The sequence below is a fragment of the Podarcis erhardii genome (genome assembly GCF_964252035.2).
Source record: "Podarcis erhardii genome assembly, chromosome: 11".
Lineage (NCBI taxonomy): Eukaryota > Metazoa > Chordata > Lepidosauria > Squamata > Lacertidae > Podarcis > Podarcis erhardii.
In genome coordinates this window covers 35,087,314-35,105,934 of record NC_138501.1, presented here as the reverse complement: position 1 = coordinate 35,105,934, position 18,621 = coordinate 35,087,314, and the positions used below count along the sequence as shown (strand labels likewise).

Sequence of the window (18,621 nt, the reverse complement as noted above, 5' to 3'; positions counted from 1 at the left end):
TGGGGTTTGTGGCGCTCATCTCGCTTTATTGGCCGAGACAGCCGGCGTACAGCTTCCGGGTCATGTGGCCAGCATGACTAGGCCACTTCTGGTGAACTAGAGCAGCGCATGGAAACGCTGTTTACCTTCCCACCGGAGCACTTTGACGTGCTTTCGAACTGCTAGGTTGGCAGGAGCAGGGACTGAGCAACGGGAGCTCACCCTGTCGCGGGGATTCGAACCGCCAACCTTCTGATCGGTAAGCCCTAGGCTCAGTTTTTTAACCCACAGCGCCAGCCGCGTCCCTCTTTTTATACTTGGTCTATTCTGAATCACTCTTTCCCCGAAAGTGGGGGAATTAGGGGTGGTGTGCATGTTACTTATTTTCTAGTGCCTGTTTCTGGCTGTTAGCTGGTCAATCTCTCCCCTTCCCGGGGTGTGGGTGGAGTATGGGACCTTTCTCTTTCACTGCATCTCTGGAGCTTGAAATTTGCAACAACTCTAATAGTCATTTGTCAGAAAATTAGGGCCGAGTAGTTTTGGGGCTGACCAAATGAAAAAACATTTTGTTTATTGGGGGGTTGGGAGAGATTTGACTTTGTACCCCTGCGTATGGATCACATTGCTGCAGGGCTGTGCTTTGGAATTAAATGCTGAGGACTGTCAGATGCTAGACATAGAGAAGAGGCTGAGTTTTGTCAGCAAATGGGATCTGCAAGTTAATTGGTGTTTTCTGCAGGCTCCTGGCTGTGATATGAAATTGGAAGCCCTTTAGCCACATGGATAATACAGGGCCTGAATACAAATGTCACAAGTTGCCATCGAGATCCGCCGAGAGACAAAAGCGCTCCCACTTGAACGCTGCACTATTACCGATCATTTAAATATTGGGGGGGGGGTGTTACGTTTTTAAACTAAAAGCCCTATTTGCCTTTTAATGGCAATTTAAATGTCCTCTTAGCAAAAGCTAAGTGACAAATTAAATGAAAAAAAGTGTCCAAATTTTTTTTGAAAAAAGTTGTAATACAAAACAATCTCTTATTGCTTCTCATGTGCCACGAATAAATCATTATACTTGTCAACCCTAAACCAAGCCATAATTGGTGGAGCTACTGTTATCAAAGTGGGGCTGCTCTTGTGACAGCTTAATAAAGCTGAAACTGTTAAATTAAATCTCTGATGCTTTATCTGTTGAGAGCAGTCAAGCAGAAGAATCTGTAAGAGGAATATCTATGCTTGGTGGAGTGATGGAGCCCAACAACTTGTCAACACTTAGATTACAGGATCAGATATTTATGTGTGTGTGTGATCTCTGATTTTCATTATCTCTTCTAGCCTTCCTCTTATTTTAAGAGTGAGGAAACATCACACAAGTATTGTATTTCAAAACAAACATTTTATTCTCCCCCTCCTCTTGGACATGTGTATCAACAAGAAAAGCTTTTAAAAAATAAAAGTATGGATCCAGAATCAAATGGCTGTTGTAATTAATGACTGCGAGATGTTCAGAGCATGCCTATGCTTATCTGAGGCAGAAATGGATTATAAACTAGTTTGTGAAAGAATCTTTGCTTGGTTGAGTTTTGGCCTTTTATGCTACAAAATAACCACAGTTTCCCCAAGTTTCACAAGTAGTTTATTTTATTTTTACTGCTCAGCAGTGTTCTCAAATCAGTGTTCCATCAGATTGGCATTCTCCTTGCAGCAATTGCTCATTGATTTCCCCCGTTAAATATAGGAGACATTGCTGATATCCTGTGGGAGTTGCTGCCTCAGTTCTTCAGTTCTCTTGGAGTTCCTGCAGAAAGAAACACTTTCCTAAAATGTTTCTGTATATGCTGGAAGCTGCCCAGAGTGACTGGGGCAACCGAGTCAGATTGGCGGGGTACAAATAATAATAAAATTATTGTTTATTATTATTATTATTGGGGAAAGTTAATATTGTTGGATGTATTTTGTCAAGCCTCATGCAGTCACCCCTCTCACTTCACATGGGAGCAGTCCAAAAGCTTTGACTTCTAAACTAGTGACCACAGTTTGCATCCAAACTTGGAATTATGGTATATTGTGATCCTGGTTTTACTCTTCATGGTTATGCTCAGATTCAAAACTGAGGTGTGTTCTGATGAAGAACTGCCATTCAAAAGCAAAGGCCTTCAGTCTGTTCCTATCACACATGAGGGAGCAGGAGAGGGGATGAGTGCACAAGCCCAAGGCTGGCCACATTACATTCACATGAGGGGAAACAGGGGTTTCCAGTATAGTCTGAAGCAAGCCAACACCTGCTTCAGAGGAAGACACAAATATTACTGAAAACCTTGGAGCAACTTGTCAGTACCCCATGTCTGCCTTGGGAAGGTAACATGTTGCAATTGATTAAACCTAAATGAGTGGTGGGAACATTGTTGTACGTACTTGCACACATAGTATGTGAAATAGGCCTCCAGCACATGTGTCTTGTCTAGCAAGACTTAAGCTGATTCCTTACCAGATGGTATTTTGTTATAATGCAGGTTCATATTTTAAGCATGCTGTATAGCTTGATATTCCAAACCAGAGCACGTCATAAGTGGTGGTGTTACTGGTACTAAATGCATATTATGAAAACTTAAAGATGAGATTAAAATAGTCCAAAGGACTGAGAGCATCAATCAAACTTTTGGAGCACCTCTCATGTGTATTTGTGTACTTAAATGGCATTTAATTGCACTTCCAAAATAGTCCCCATTTAATCTTGGCAAGTGGGAGAAATTATTCAGAATGATTTTTTTTTAACCTAACCAGTTTACAAGACTTGGAAATAAACATACAGTACTTTTCGCTGGTTATACTGATGCAGAGCAATAGAAACTGAAACTTGGTAGCATCTACTTATTCTTCACCTGAAGACTTTCCACACCTAATTTAAATATTTTAGGAAGTTGTTACAGGGCGGGTAGTTGTGTGTGCGATATGTATTTTTGCTCTTTTCATTGAAGTATTTAGGATACATGTGTTGTGACTGCACCATGGATTTAGATACATGTGACTGCACCACATTTAGAATTCGCGCACTACCTAAAAATGTGTAGAGGTCCTGGAAGGAACCTTGCTGAAGCTAGGTAGGTCTGGTCAGGACCTAGAGTGGAAACATACTGGAAATTCTTTTCTACCCCTTTAAGTTCCTTAGCTCAGCCAGAGTCCTTTCTTGTTCCACATTTCCATTCAGAGGGGTGTTTTGCTGTTTGCCACCTGTGATGCCAACAGCAGTAGCTTCCACCTTCCTGCAGTTTGGACAGGTACTTTAAGGAGCTCCACAAAATCAGAGCTCTCCTGCCAGTGAGCCCAGGTGGAGATGCACCTCTGACTCCTTAGCACCACAGATTGGGGTTTTGGATTGCTGTGCGTGAGTTTGCTTGTAGTCTTCACCTAGCACTAGTAATTTTATGAGTGTGACCTTCTGGGCAAGACTTAGATGGCAATAAGATTGACTTGATTTGGAAAACATCTTCACCTAGAGTATCACATCCCTAGATTTGCCACATTAGTTGCCAAGTGATCAGAGCAGTTCTACAAGAAGTATTCCTTGCACTAGAAGTATAAGTGTGGCATGTTGCGTTTGGTGGATGTGAACATGGAGACAGGAATTTGTATTCAATCTATGTTATATAGATATGTGGGGTTATTGGCAGAGCTGTGCCTAAAATACTGCGACTAGCCCCCTTTCTCTGTTGACATCGAAACCAACCTTGAGATGTAAATCCTTCTTTGAATGGAAGCAAAGCTTTAAGGAAGTCTCTGTTCTGTGTTCCTTTGTTACACCCACCCTACACCACCATGTACAGAATGTAGCTTGCAGAAGGGCCATAATTCCCCCTTGCCATCAGTGCTGCAGGTAATCTATTGCATTAATCAGCCAGCTAGTGTGAAATGCATGGGGAGTGATTATACTATCATACACAATACAATCAGCATGAAGCACTTGTCAAGACCAATACATCAAAGTTTAATTCAGTAATAGAATGAATTAGAGCAAAATGAAGCATCCTGTACTCCAAGAGCCAAAGCAGCCATTGCAGGTTCTTCACTGAGTGCTCTGTCAGAAAACCAGATTCCACTGAGGGTGTATGTTTATGAATAAAAATAGCCACCGCCTCAATAGCGCATGCTCAAATTCACAAGATTTACCATGGAAAGTGCAGCAGAGACAAGCTGACTGTGTATTCTTTGTTCATGATGGCACTGGTTTAATTAGATTGTTCTCCAGTGGGGCCTGTGACTTCTGGTAGACATTAGATTGAATGGACAGAGCTTATTTTGATAGCAGTTGGGGGCACTTGCTTTTTATGGGAGGGAGGGTGTGGTGGTTAGGTTAGATCGAAAGAGACCTTGCATGGTGATTCAACAGCCTGCCTTGTCTTCTAGTGAAACTGTGACAACAGCATGTATATGAAGAAGTGTGCATGCACAAGAAAGCCCATACCAGTAACAAACTCAGTTGGTCTCTAAGGTGCTACTGGAAGGAATTTTTTTATTTTGTTTCGACACTGCTACCTACCTGTAACTAGAACTATGGAAGGCACCACATTGAGCTGCATGAAATGGAAGTCCAGGTATCTGAAGAAGTGTGCATGCACACGAAAGCTCATACCAGTAACTTAGTTGGTCTCTAAGGTGCTACTGGAAGGAATTTTTTTTAGCATGCATCTTGTTTGTTTGGTAATACTTCCTTAGTCTGAAATATATAAATCTGATCCGTTTCAGCTGCAACACTGCTAATATCCTAGCCATTAAGAAACCAGGGTCACAAACTTGCATACTTCTTCACCCCACCCCACCCCAGTTTTTTGTCAGAGCTATGGTGCAGTATTACCATTTGGGTGTCAATGAAGACATGACCCTCCTAACCAGTTTGAAATCAAGGGTTGACACTGTCTTGTAAGCCTTTGTTATAGTTAATCCTGGTGAGTTTAATTGAAGACATAACACTGTCAAGAGAGGAAAGTTAGTATTGCATAGTGAAATATTAACATAAAACCTACTGTATTTGCATATCCCAGAAATATGTGGGCTCACGTGTATTCACTGGATATACTTATCATCAAAAGCTTCTGATGTGTGGAAGTGTATTGTTTAATGCACAAGTATTGCATATATGGACTCTTGATCCTTGTACTTATTTTATAAGGGAAGCATCTGGGATGTTCTGTACCCTACAAATCCTTAAAACTGTGAATAATCTGTTAATCTTCCAAGTGCTTCAACACTTTGTTTTCGCCCCGTGTTATAGGTGAGAAACTGAGGCTTCTGTGTGGGCCCTCCTTTTATGGTTCAGAGAAGATAACCTCTCTAACCCTATTGGGGGCTTCCCCAAGAAGAGATGGAATATGTCGGGAAGGTGAAGTGAGACCATACCACTGGCTATTTGACATCCTGAGCGTAGAGACATCTGCAAAGGGCTGCATGCTTGCCTACAACTCCACACGTGTAGGCATTTCATGCAGTTAGGACCTCTCATTGCATGGGATCTCCACTTATGTAAGCCAGTAGTTCCTGTCTTCCTTTGTAAACATCATGTTAAAAGTGCATATGCAAAGAGGGCAGGCAAAAAAGCAGCAGCAGCAGCAGCAAACTATGTGCATTTGGTGAGAATTGCTGCTGGAAATATGCCCCCGATGAAGGATTTGTTCCAAAACATGTTGGGCCAGAAACAAATATCACTTCAAGCACCTGGTATGTTTTCCACTTCTTTGCCTGCTGTTAATGCTTTTTTGCAGTTTTATGGTTGGTTTTCTGCTCCTGCTTTCAGATTTTTTTTCCTCTTGTGGGAGGAAGCAGAGCCAGCATTATAGCTGCTGCCCCCTTCCATGTGTCTTGCCTCCGTGTGAAGAAAGTCTGAATAGGGCTTATAACGGGTAGTTAAACAAGGTCTAAGTTTACGGGTCTGGTAATCTGGTTGGCTGAACTCCTGTTGCAAATAGCTGAGTGTATATTTCAGGCCTCCACAAATGTGAAGCCTAACACAGCCACTTCCAGTGACCTTCAAGGTGCCTGACAGCCGCTCTCCCTTATGTTTTCATTGTTCCAGGTAGGCAACAAATCCAGGGGACTTATTGAGTCTCTGTTGAGCCACCATGCGGCTGATGGGCTGGATTTGGCATGGTGGATCACAAAGATGCACAGGCCTAGTAGATTCTCATTCTGTATCTTGAAATTTTTAATGTTTGACCTTTTATTATGTTTTCATTGTGCTGGAAGCCTCCCAGAGTGGCTGGGGAAACCGAGCCTGATGGGCGGGGTGTAAATAAGGAAATTATTATTGTTATTAATCTTGAGACGATTTGCACTCCCCCTCTCATGTGCTCCTGTGGGTCTGGTTCAGTATAAGGCAGCTTCCTGTATTCCTACAAAAACAAACTTTTCTGCTTCAAGAAAAACTAAAGTCTGGCTTGACTGAATTATGCAATCTAAATGGTTATACTATCAAGAAACTCCTGTGGAGTGTGTGTGAGTAATTTAAGCACTGCCGCTCAGACCACTGGAAACTTTATTTAGCTTCCTGTCGGGATTCTGAGATTTCACCAGCCATTGTCCACTAGGGTTGTCAAACATACTTTTGCAGCCATAAGGGCTAGGCATTTAAAAATAAACAGCAAGCCGATTTTTCCACCCCATGTTTTCTGTGCTTTTTCTTCTTTTGTGCTGAAATCACAGGATGCACGTTGACTAGCTCATGTTCCATGCTGCACGGCAATAACGCTTCTCCCTGCCCACCGATTTATAAACCAGCCTTCTTGGTACTTACGGATTAGAGGAGCTGTGCCAGTGTTAGAAACTGAGATATGAAAGCCAGAAGCTAAATGGCACCTTAAACCTAGGTTATGGGTGCAACAACGTGTGTGTCTAGGCTTACATTTTTAATAACAAGAATACAAAGTTGAAAATGAATTAACTACAGCTGAAATATAAAGTTCATTTTTCACATGGCCTAGTCCTTCACCTGCCCCTGCCCCAATATTCTTAAGAGGGTCTCTTCTCCAGTCTTCAGAGAGTAGCTGGAAGTGGGGAGGGAGAAAAAACTCCTCCTTTCCTTCCACTTTGTAGTTTTAATCTGAAATCTTAGGTGCAGTACTGCGCCCAGAGCTCAGAAACTGCTCACACTAATGAAATTCCCTGTCGCAAAATGCGCATAGAACTATTGGAGTTTCAAACACTGAGCTGTGCCAAGATTATATCATTACTGCCCAGTGATTTAACCATGTTGTGCCCTCCTTAATGTCCCTTCACTACCTTTTTCAAAATAGATCTGTTACAGCAGGGTTTTTTAAAAAATAAATAAATAAATACTTAATTTTATATGGTATTTTATCTGCTGTCTGGCATTGGTTTGTTTGTTATTAAGCATGTGTTTTTGTCTAGGACTCTTGATATGAATGTCGTTTTGATTCTACGTAGTTCATATCCTTGACTGCCCTTGGATGGAAAGACATTTACAAAAATGTCATCTCACTCTTGCACTCTCTCCCCCTTTTTTTTAACAATTGAAGTTTCACCAGATTTGTAGGAAGCAAGTATTAATCTCAAATGAGCAATTGTCTGTGTGCTTTCTTGGTGCCTTATGAGGCTGCTGCATGCTGAGAAGCAGTTAGTAGCGCCTACCGTTAGTATAACTTAGCACTTTAATAATGCCACCTTGTATTTATTAGGTTAAATACTGATGTAAGGAGAAACTTCAGTCTCTCATCTCGTTCTCCTTTTTACCTGATGGATGCTAAAACACGGTCTGAAAGGTCTTTGTAATGTCTGTGTTGGAACTAGAGGTCTGATACGGCAGAGCCACCTCTTATTCAGGTCAAGAGGATGATTGTGGAACTAGAACTGACAATACCTCACTAAGATGTGACAGTTTTAATACTCTTTCCCTTGTGTGAAATTAATACCAAATTGCAGTCGCAGCATGATGCGTCTTCCAATTATCTTCAGGGAAATATGAAATTTACATATTGGTTTATGTGTGTTCGCCTCTCTGCTGGGAAAATTTCATAGTAGGTTGAGTTGCATTGCTGGTAAGGGGCAAAATCTAGACATCCACCTTCAAAGACCTTGTATCTCCAAATTCAAACTGGGGACAAAATTCTGGTCTTCTGATTTTACTGTAACGGATCTGGCAGTTTTGAAATTGAGAACAGCTTTGAAAAGAGGGGATTTGGGAGGAATACGCTCAACTAATGCGTTGGTACCTTATGTTACCTAAGGCTGATGTTTTTCCTTCAAATTTGTGGTTGTGTGTGAGTGGGGAGGGCGAGGTTTTATGTAAAAAACTGTTCACCAAGTTGCATGTTTTGTGGTTCATGTTTATATGAAAACAATAAACTTTTAAAAAGAAAACCCAAAAGGAGTGCTTGGAGACTGGACTCAGATCCTGTCAAATTCCCAGCAAAATCAGAAATTAGTCAATTGGAGAGGGGGAGAGACCCCCTCACTGGAAATGACTGCGGCATTGGGGCTGAGTGCCAATTATGATTAGTTGAGTGAGAGTACATGGAACCTATGAGCTGATTGTGTTTTCTCTCCACTATTGCAATGCTGTTATCAGATGCCCGCCAGCTCCCAAGGACCGAATGATCTTTAAATTGGTAGAATGCACTATTATAGCCAGATTTCAAAAGAACTACTTCAAACTTAATATGTCTCTTGGGACTGGCTACTGTGAACAAAGTAGATTTTGATGTTTCTGAATTCCTCTGTGTCGTGTGTATGTTAATCCCCTGCCTTACTCCTGGGTACTTCCTGACTTGGCATCCTAGTGACTCTGGCAAGGCCTCTTAGAATCATGGAGGGTGTTTAAAAATGATTTAATACACCATGTCTTGGACAAATGGTGCTCAGAGGTTCAAGTCTACTAAGAGGCAGGGAATCTCCCTGCTTGGCAAACATCTAAGCCAGGCATAGGCAAACTCCGGCCCTCCAGATGTTTGGAACTACAGTTCCCATCATCCATGACCACTGGTCCTGTTAGCTAGGGATGATGGGAATTGTAGTCCCAAAAATCTAGAGGGCCAGAATTTGCCTATGCCTGATCTAAGCTTAACACATGTTGTGGGAAGCACAAGGTGTATATTTTGTAACCTAAAGCATATAAAGAAGGATGTTACAAGCTGCTAGCATCCCTTCACAATGTTGAGAATATACTGTACTACCTCCCTTTGGACCTGAATTGCTTTTGAGGATCAGCATAATATAGCAACCTTTGTTGCAGACACACATTTGCATTCTTTGTTAGTCACATTTGGCTGCTGCATCTCCCTCTCTGAAAGGCTGTCATTCATTTTTAGCAAATTCTGCAGGTCTTCGAAGTGTGTAAAAACTCTTCCTTGATGAACAAATGAAGTGTTGCTAAATAGTACTTGTAGATGTCTTCACTCTGCTTGTCAGGAGTCTGCAACAGCAATAAGACAGCTGATTTTAAAAGCAGTATCTTTATATTTAAAAATGTTCTGGCAGTTCGTGATTTATTCATGCCTCTCCTGGCATGCAGTGTCAGGGATGTAGCTTCTCCATTGGTTCAGAGTTAAATGTCAGCAGAAAATTAGATCTGTAAATTCTTACGAAGGAGAGTTTCTCGTGCATAATTGCAGGAATAATTACGAAGCCTCTTTCTATTCTTGGAAAGAAAGGGCAACCACTACTGCTAAAAGTAAAAATGGAATTGGGAGTTCTCCCCTCATGTCATAAAGAAGAGTAGCCCAGCTTGTGGTGCTAAAGCAGAATAAAGATAAGGATGGGAAAGATTCTGCAACAAAATGTTAGTGTGCAGTGCTTCTGTTCCCCTTCTGCCCTCTCCATTCTGCTCTCCTGTCCCTGCCAGTATGCTTAGTCCTCTTGGACGTCTGATGGGTTTCCCCCCTCCATTTGGGGCCTTTTTTCCTTTTGGCACAGGAAACTAGAAATTGTGCTGCTCAGTCCCAGGTACATTGCAGTCTGGGATTTCATCCTTGTCTACTGGCAATTCTTAGTGTGAACCATGGAATGACCTACCCAAACAATGAGATGATTTATTCAGCATATATATATATATATATATATATATATATATATATATATATATTTGCTTTCGTAGATTTTCACGGGTACAGGAATGCAGGTTTTGGTGTCCTCGGGTGTCTTCCCGTGTAAAAGTTGGGGTGTCTAGGCGACGTTTCGACGAGGTCTCACTCGTCATCTTCAGGCTGGTGCTTTCGGCTTCTTGTTACTGGAACAGAGCAGGATCTCAGTGTTTGAGTTCCTATAAATACTGTAGAGGGGGTGTGGTGTATAGCCTCCAATGTTCTGGGCAGAGAGGAAGTTCCCAGGCTAGTGTGCCTTTTCTTCTTTTGTTCCTTAATTACTTGAGAGATATCTTGAGTGATTTCTTGAGTGATATCCTGAGTACCACTTAGGTGGGTCATTAGGTGTGGATTAGTTGTTAAAGTCTTTGTGTCTTGACCTCTTGAACTTTGTGAAGAGTTTTCCTGAGAAGATGGCTGTACTGTACTTAGTTGTGCTCTGGCTTGGCTTCGTGTATAGGGGCGAGCTGTGGTTTTGTGGCTTGTGTCAGCCAGATCTGTGTAGGGATTGCAGGGGGGTGCAGCATCCGGAGGTGCCACCATGGATTGGCTACTGGATGGTGTCTGTAATTCATCTGTGGAGAGGGTCTGGGTTTGGGTCTGGTGTGGTTGATTGGTGTTGGCGTTCTGTGTGCCTCTGGATCTGGTGTCAGTTTTTGTGGGGAGGGCTAATTTCCAGATGTCTGGCAAGCGGGATGTGTCGTCACGCTTGTTCATGTTGTGAGGGTGTTTCTCTATCTCGATGGCTTCCATGATTATTCTCTTGTGGTGATGTTCCGTGTTAAAGAGCAATTTGGAATCTGCAAAATTAATTTCGTGTCCTGTTTCTTTCATGTGTTGGAAAAGAGAGGAAGTTTTTTCTTCTTTTTTGACGGCATTCTTGTGTTCTGCGATACGTGCATTTATTCGTCTGTTTGTTTGTCCAATGTACGTGGCTGGGCAGACTTTGCAGGGTATAACCTGCATATATATATATATATATATATACACAGTGGTACCTCAGATTACATACGCTTCAGGTTACATACGCTTCAGGTTACAGACTCCGCTAACCCAGAAATAGTGCTTCAGGTTAAGAACTTTGCTTCAGGATAAGAACAGAAATCATGCTCCGGCAGCATGGCAGCAGCAGGAGGCCCCATTAGCTAAAGTGGTGCTTCAGGTTAAGAACAGTTTCAGGTTAAGTACGGACCTCCGGAACGATTTAAGTACTTAACCTGAGGGGTATATATATATATATATATATATATATATATATATATATATATCGTCTGTGTTTCCTCCCTCCTCCCTTTCAAACCATGTGATTCCATTGCCCCTCCCAAGTGGTTGAAAGCTGTTCCTCACTCAAGATGTGTTTGGGCATTTGCTGAATCCACAGGCAGGTCTTCAGTGTCCTTGCCGGTTTCACCCTGCCCACTCAGTTTCCAACCATCCCTGTGCTGAACATTGTTTCATGGGGGATTTTCTGCTTGAATACGAGTAGAACACCTTTTCTGATTGGAGATCCTGGTTCATCATGACCTCCAGTCACGCCGAAGAGGGTTCTGCTTGCATTAAAGCGGATACAAGTAGAAATCCGATGCTGAACGTAAAGAAGGGGATTGAACGGGTAGGGCAGGGCTTGCAGGTGTACTCCCTCCCCACCCCACCCCACCCCACCCAACAAATTCAGCTTCCTGTGTTCAGGCAGGCAAGCACCTGAACACTTTATCTCACAACCTCCTTCCTGTGTCATTGAGTTATTATGGCAGTTCCCTCAGTGCAAGAAGTGAAGTTACAGGGAACCAGGCAGAGGGCCTTCTCAGTAGTGGCTCCCACCCTGTGGAATGCCATCCATTCAGATGTCAAGGAGATAAAGAAATACACAACTTTTAGAAGACACCTGAAGGCAGCCCAGTATAGGGAAATCTTTCATGTTTGATGTTTTATTATGCTTTTATATTTGTTGGAAGTTGCCCAGAGTGTATGGGGCAGAAATAATAACATTATTTTATTTTATTTTATTTTATTAGGCTGGTTTCGAGGTTTATCTCCTTTAGAATTTTTTCTAAAGATTTATTTTGTACTTGTGTGAACTTTAGGGTTACCTCATGTCTGCTAATAACTTCTTTCTGGGTGGTGTAGTTTTGGCTATGTAAGTGCGAGCAGCAGAAGATTTGGATTTGCATTAGCATATAGATTAAATTGTTTCAGCGAGTCTACCCAGGCACTCAGTTTTCACATGTACTTTTATTTTGAATAATTGTTTGAAAATTTCAGATTTTATTTGTATTTAAAGTATTGTGTTAACTTGTTTTTATTTATTTATTAGTTGGTGTGTGTGTGTGTGTGTGTGTGTGTGTGTGTGTGTGTAAATGAATAAATAAATAATATTTCAGATTGTTCTTGATGAATTACTTAGAGGTCTTCTGTTGAGTAAGCAGTGTTTAATTTTTGTTAATGAATATAAATGAACAGGTTTAAGTTGATATTTGTGTAGGTTGGAAACTTAGTATTGTCACACTTCCCGAATATATACATTTTAAATTTTATGTGGGAAGTTGACTTGCTTTTCAGCAAGTCTTGAGAGAGAGATTGCTGTTTTGTGTCTCCCTCCCCCCCAAAAAATTGGCATTTCAATGTGAGTTTGTTGTTAGTTTTCATACAATTATTTTTGTCATGTTGCCTTTAAGAGACTGGAACAGCATCGTGCGTGTGCTTGTGACACTGAGGTGGCAGATTGGCTAATGTGGTTTTGCAGCGTACCTTTGGCATCCATATAAAGCTTGCTATGCTTTCCCTAAAATTTAAGGTAACTAGCCCCACTGCATTTTCTGTGTCATTTAATAGGTGCTCTTTGGATGTGCATAGTCTTAAATCCTCATTGCAAGGTGGAACAAAAGGCCAGTTGGCTGAAACAGCTGAAGAAATGGAACAGTGTTGATGTTTGTCCCTGGGAAGATGGGAACCATGGAAATGACCTGCCCAGTCTAACCAATGCTTTGCCTCAGGGTGCAAATGCAATCCAAGGTGAGCCCTGACTTAATTTACTCTCTGAGACACATGAAATGCAATTTAGACTCTCTGCCTAGACCATCATGCTCGTTTGTCTAGCAGCAACCTTAGTCCATTGTTTTGTTCATATTCGTGGCTGAGGATTGTGGTGCCACTGCTGGTGGGAAAAACAAGTCTACAGGCTCTGTGCTAGAGTTGGGCAATTACGGGCTGCATGTTTATTTTTATTTTGATAAAGCTTTATTAACAGTTTTCACAATAAAAGACAAATGAATCACACAAAATAAGAAAAAGAAAAGGAATAAAAGAACAGAGAAAAGGTAGAAGAGATAAGTACAGAATCCTCTCTCACAGATATATTTTAAACTTCTGTCACATACAGAAAAGGGTGTGTCCTCCCAGCTCTCACCTCCCAGGTAGCTGACCCTACCACACTCATTTGTCTCCACTAGGGTAGGTGACATCACCTAGGGAGAGGTGAATCATGGAATATTCATTCAGCCAAACAGTCTCCCAGCAAAAGGTTTGTGGCATCTTTCACCTCCCGTAAATATTCTATCCTTCTCAAGCTGCGCTGTAGCTGCTGTCAAAAAGGTTCTTGAAGGTGAGAGGGATCTAGGAGCAAAGTACAGCTTTTTCCTAGATAATGTGAAGGGCTTAGATAGCCTAAATTTGAATATTTCCTTTGCGTCACCCACATTTGTAGACTCACGATGCTGACATGTTGCAGGAAAGGGCAGCGCTCAAGCACATACACCTCGCCAAATCATCCCCAAACTTAACTGTCCAACTCCCCAAATGCAACGATCTCACCAACTGGAACACTCCAGCTCAGGAAGTCTCTGAAACACCAAAAGCGCAAAAATAGCTGATCCAGTGAGGAGGCGAAAGGACACCCCATGGCCGTGCCAGAGTTTAAACAGCAAGTGGCCATGCCCCCGGATGTGCCGAGACGCGGCTGGGAGTCCCCATGACCCAAGCGGCATCCCTCCGCCCTTCTACTGGGTCACTGGGAGGTCCCAGATGCCCTCCCACAACACCGCCCCCCAGGGAAGGAGAGCGGTTCCAATCCAAATCTCTTTTGTTTCTTCTGTATGGACCTATACTCTTTAAGTGCAAGTTCTCATTTCAGTGTCTTCCATTAGAGCTATGTGTTGACACATAACTTGTTGACTGCTTGCATCTGTTGCTCTCCATTACCACATGCGAGAGCATCTTCCTAGTTTTGTGAGTGCTTCTGGGAGAGATTTGCTCTGCTGCAATCTTTGCTGCTGGCATAATTTATTTTTATTTAAAATAAATTAGCTTCTCATTCAGCATGAACACAATGCTTGGAGATGCATTGGGTAAGATTGCACTTGCGGTGGGGTTGTAGTAGCACAGCAGTGTGTGTCTCCTGACAACCCAATACCTCCAAGGGCCATATTACATGAGAGCATTCAGTGCTCTTGCTATAACAAGAAGTAACTTGCTATAACATGTTGCTCCTCAGGTCTTTCATACAGAGTTTCATCTACCTTGCTGACTCTACCTCTTGTGTGACCCCCCCCCCAAAAGGCATTACACAAGGATGTCTTTTCTAAAACATTGGCAGGGGCCGCAGCATGTTACACAACTGTATGGAACTCTGTTTCTGATCAGCTGATCCCATGTGGAATTACAGTTGATACCATTGTTTGCTTTTTGCTAATCTGTTTGTGTGTTTGCATGGAAATTAAATGCATTAATAAAATGGGACACATGCACACACCCTTATTTCTGTGCCTGTGTCTCATTAGAATTATTGTAGAACCCTGCATATGTTCTATACACACAACCAATGTAATATTTTTTTCTTAGTGAACATATATATGTAAAAGTATGAGAGCAATTTTTATTATATCGGTTGCAATACACACACACTATGCAGCCAAGGGTTCAAGTGTCTCTTCTTCTGCTTGGAAGCATAATGCAGTTTTTTCTCCATTTTTATGGCTCAAAGTGGTTCTGTTGAATCCACTGTTTAATTTTGCAACATACAATAGAAAGCAGTGTATCTAAGCCTCATTTCTGTCAATTCAAAGCTGTATTTCCATGGTGTACATATTGACAAACGACCCAGGAATTTCTTAGGCATTTCTGTAATTGTTTCTGCACATGCCCAAATGTTCAATATACTTTGTGTACATCTACAGTTTTAGGACAGGATGAGTTTTGGCCCCGTCCGGTGCGTATTAACTTTAATAGAATCCCGTGTGCTTGTTTTGAAAAAGAAATAGCTTGTGTAGGGTAAACCTGAAATTCTGCTTGTTAGGAAGCATGTATTGATTGTATTGGAGGAGGAGAGAGTGGGGTGTGAGTTGGGTGTCACCCATATGGAGGCATGAAACTGATTCTGTTTGAACTCGTGGGCCTGACAGATTCATCAAACAGGTCTCACCGGACGGTGTTCACTCGAGCCATTGAGGCGTGCGATCTCCATTGGCAGGACAGCCACTTGCAGCACATTATCAGAAGTGACCTGTACACCAACTACTGTTACCATGATGATGCTGAAAACTCACTCTTTGACTCTCACGGGTGGCCCCTCTGGCATGGTAAGTGGCTCAGCCGGAAAGAGGCTTCCATGAGTTGATGCTTTGTTCCATTTCTATGGCACTGTTTTGGGGGGACGGGGAGAGGGATGAAAGGTCTGGCAATAGCAACAGAGCTTCCCTTCAAATGGTCTTTTATTCCCTTCCCTTTTTAAAGTACTGTTTTTTTAGATTCTTTAACAACAACAAAAACCCCTTCTGAATGCTCCCCCGGGATGGGGGTTGCTGCAGACGCGGATGTGCTCTTTAATAATGCTTTCCCCTTTCTCTCTGTTCAGAACATGTGCCTACAGCCTGCGCAAGGGTGGATGCACTAAGATCTCATGGCTATCCAAGAGAAGCACTGCGGCTAGCAATAGCTATTGTCAATACTCTAAGGAGGCAGCAGCAGAAACAGCAGGAAATGTTCCGGTTCCAGAAGAAAGGTAAATGTGGGCAAGATGATGTCAAAAGGTTGCAGCGTGGGGAGAGGAAGGCTGGAATGGGGCCAAGTGCAAGGAATTGCTGCTTGGAGGTAAAAGACTGCGGCTGTGCAGTGGTTGACTGTAGCTGGCAATGGGAGGCGGTTCATTGCCAAGGGCTCCATATGGCTATGGCAGTGTTTGCGCCTCTCTGTAAAAGAGCCATAATGCTGGCTTAGCACTCTTAGGTTCTTCCTACTCCCACCGACGCCACATCTTTTGAATACCTAAATTCAAAGCAAGGAATGTTGTAGAAATATGTTTGTAAAGCAAGCAACCAAGATGGTCTCTAAAGTGGCAGAATAATTTGGACCATACTATTTTCTACTCCCAACCTTGGACTCTCTCTGCACTGGCTCTAGAATGGGAAGAGCATCAGTTTGCATGTAAGCCTGGCGATAAATCTGGGATGGCTGCTTTGTAAATGTGTGAAAAAGATGCGTTCAGTTAACTAGTGCAGTGTTGGATGGGTCTAGTCATTACAGTGGTACCTTGGGTTACAGGTTATGTGATTTCGGGTTGCGCACCGCACTGAACCCGGAAGTACCAGAACGGGTTACTTCTGGGTTTCGGCGCTCGCACATGCGCAGAACACCAAATCACGACCTGCGCATGCGCAGAAGTGGCGCTGTGGGTTGCAAACGCTGTGGGTTGCGAACGTGCCTCCCACACAGATCACGTTCACAACCTGAGGTTCCACTGTATTCATAGAAATAAGGGTTGCTGTCAGACATCAAACTGTTGCTTGGTTGCTGAATCCAGGAATTAGAAGGGGGTTCAGGCATACAGCAACTCCCCCCAGCTCCTAACACTATGAAGGCCCAGGAAAAATGAAAATGTGTTTTTTGGGGGGGAGGGGGGGATTTCTCTGAAGTTGCCTTTTGTTTTTTCCTGAAACATTGAAATTACCTTGAACTCCTGACACGGACAGTAGTATTTGGCATGTGTCCAAGTAACCTTTCAGTCAATTTCATTTGCAAAAGTTAGTGTTTGATTTGCCCCAAACTGCAAAGGAAGTGTACATGGGTGGGGAAAGTATACGTACAATTGCAATCCGGATTTCATTCCACTGGGGTAGTGAAGTCATTGGAAAGGAATTTGGGTGTGTGTCTTAACTGCTTATATATCTGTAGTTCCGTGACTGTAGTAAATTGTGTTTACCTGGTAGTAGCTGGAGAACATGACAAAGTATACACAAATAGGGTTTTGCGCAAGGATTACACAGGAGCTGCCTGCACTGGACAACTTATTTGCAGGGCTCCCTTCTATTATTCTAGACACCCTCCTCTTGCTTCCACTCATAACTCATCTCTCTGAGGCCAAATACAGGCGCTGGAGTTGTTCACCCTTCCTTACTGGGAAATGGGAGGTTGCAGGTTCTTCAGAAGCTGCATAGTGTTAGAACGGAAAAAAGGAGTGTATGAAGGCCTCTCTGTCTGATGGACAGGGCACCTGAAGGATCTCCTGCATCCTGATGACACATGTGCCTTTCAGCTCTACAGAGAACAGTAGTTTTAGGCTTCTTCTTTGCCCAGCATCTCTACTTGGCAGTAAGCCCTCTACTAACCAGCCTGTGGGCCTCAGGATAGGTGCCCCTGACAGTGGACCCTGTCGACAGGGGATCTGTTTACCTTTTACATTTTGCAAATAAGGCAGATCTAGCTGACTTGAAAGGTAGATCTTTTAAGAGTTGTCATGTGACACATGCCTGGGTTGTTGTTTTTCCCAGTTCCACAGGATTAGCTTAGTTAAAATAGTGCTCCTTGTTTTTCCCAGCAAGGAAACTAAAATAGATATCTCTTCTGTGCATACCACAAGTGTGCTTCCTGTTTATAAATCCTTCAGCAGTGACTCTAAAGAGAGTTTGTATAGCTTATAATCAAGGAGTCTTGCACAGACAGTAGGGTAGTCAGTTGTGATCTATGGCTTGCTATGATTGGCAGTGAGAAATTGCTTTGTTCTAATTGATGCACAGTAGAACTGGCTCTGTATTTCTGTTTATTGGTAAGGGGGGGGGGCAGAACAAAATGGTATTCTGTGTTAAGCAAAGCTGTGTTCAGTCAGTATTCTTCTGCAGTTGGCATTGATGCATCTCCCTGAATGAAAAACAGTATTTGGGTTCAAAATCCAGTTTATCTGTGGTCACTGATGGTGCATATGCTGTTGCTAGCTACAGCTTCCATGTCTGAAAAATCAGGATGATAAGGGGGGAAATGCAAGCTGTTTTGCTTACTAAAAGTACTGTATGATCACTAAGGCTGCATGCATTTATTTTTCTAATGTAGAACTTCTCCACAAAGGTGTTACCTCTATAACTAACCTGGAAGGCTGGGTTGGGCACCCATTGGACCCAATTGGCACCCTTTTCAGCAGCCTTATGGAAGCCTGCAGGGTTGATGATGAGAGCTTCCATGTGTTCTCAGACTTCACAGGTAAAATTTGATCATGGGTCAACTTGATGTATTTTTAAGCATGCTGTGGTTTTAACTTTGCTTTAGACCTATTATTTGCAACCATGCTTGCAAA

The 18,621-nt window shown here is 42.6% G+C and overlaps 1 protein-coding gene across 2 annotated transcripts in view; it reads left to right on the top strand.

Moving 5' to 3' along the window:
* ZSWIM6 (zinc finger SWIM-type containing 6) overlaps window positions 1-18,621 on the top strand; it is a 96,819-nt gene that overhangs the window by 60,376 nt on the left and 17,822 nt on the right. The window contains exons 5-8 of one of the 2 annotated variants that reach the window (XM_081880699.1): window positions 12,897-13,076; window positions 15,461-15,637; window positions 15,913-16,059; window positions 18,396-18,527. In XM_081880699.1, coding sequence (XP_081736825.1) covers window positions 12,897-13,076; window positions 15,461-15,637; window positions 15,913-16,059; window positions 18,396-18,527 — 636 coding nt within the window. Of the gene's footprint in view, window positions 1-12,896; window positions 13,077-15,460; window positions 15,638-15,912; window positions 16,060-18,380; window positions 18,528-18,621 lie in introns of both variants that reach the window. The other variant, XM_081880698.1, reaches the window with a different exon arrangement.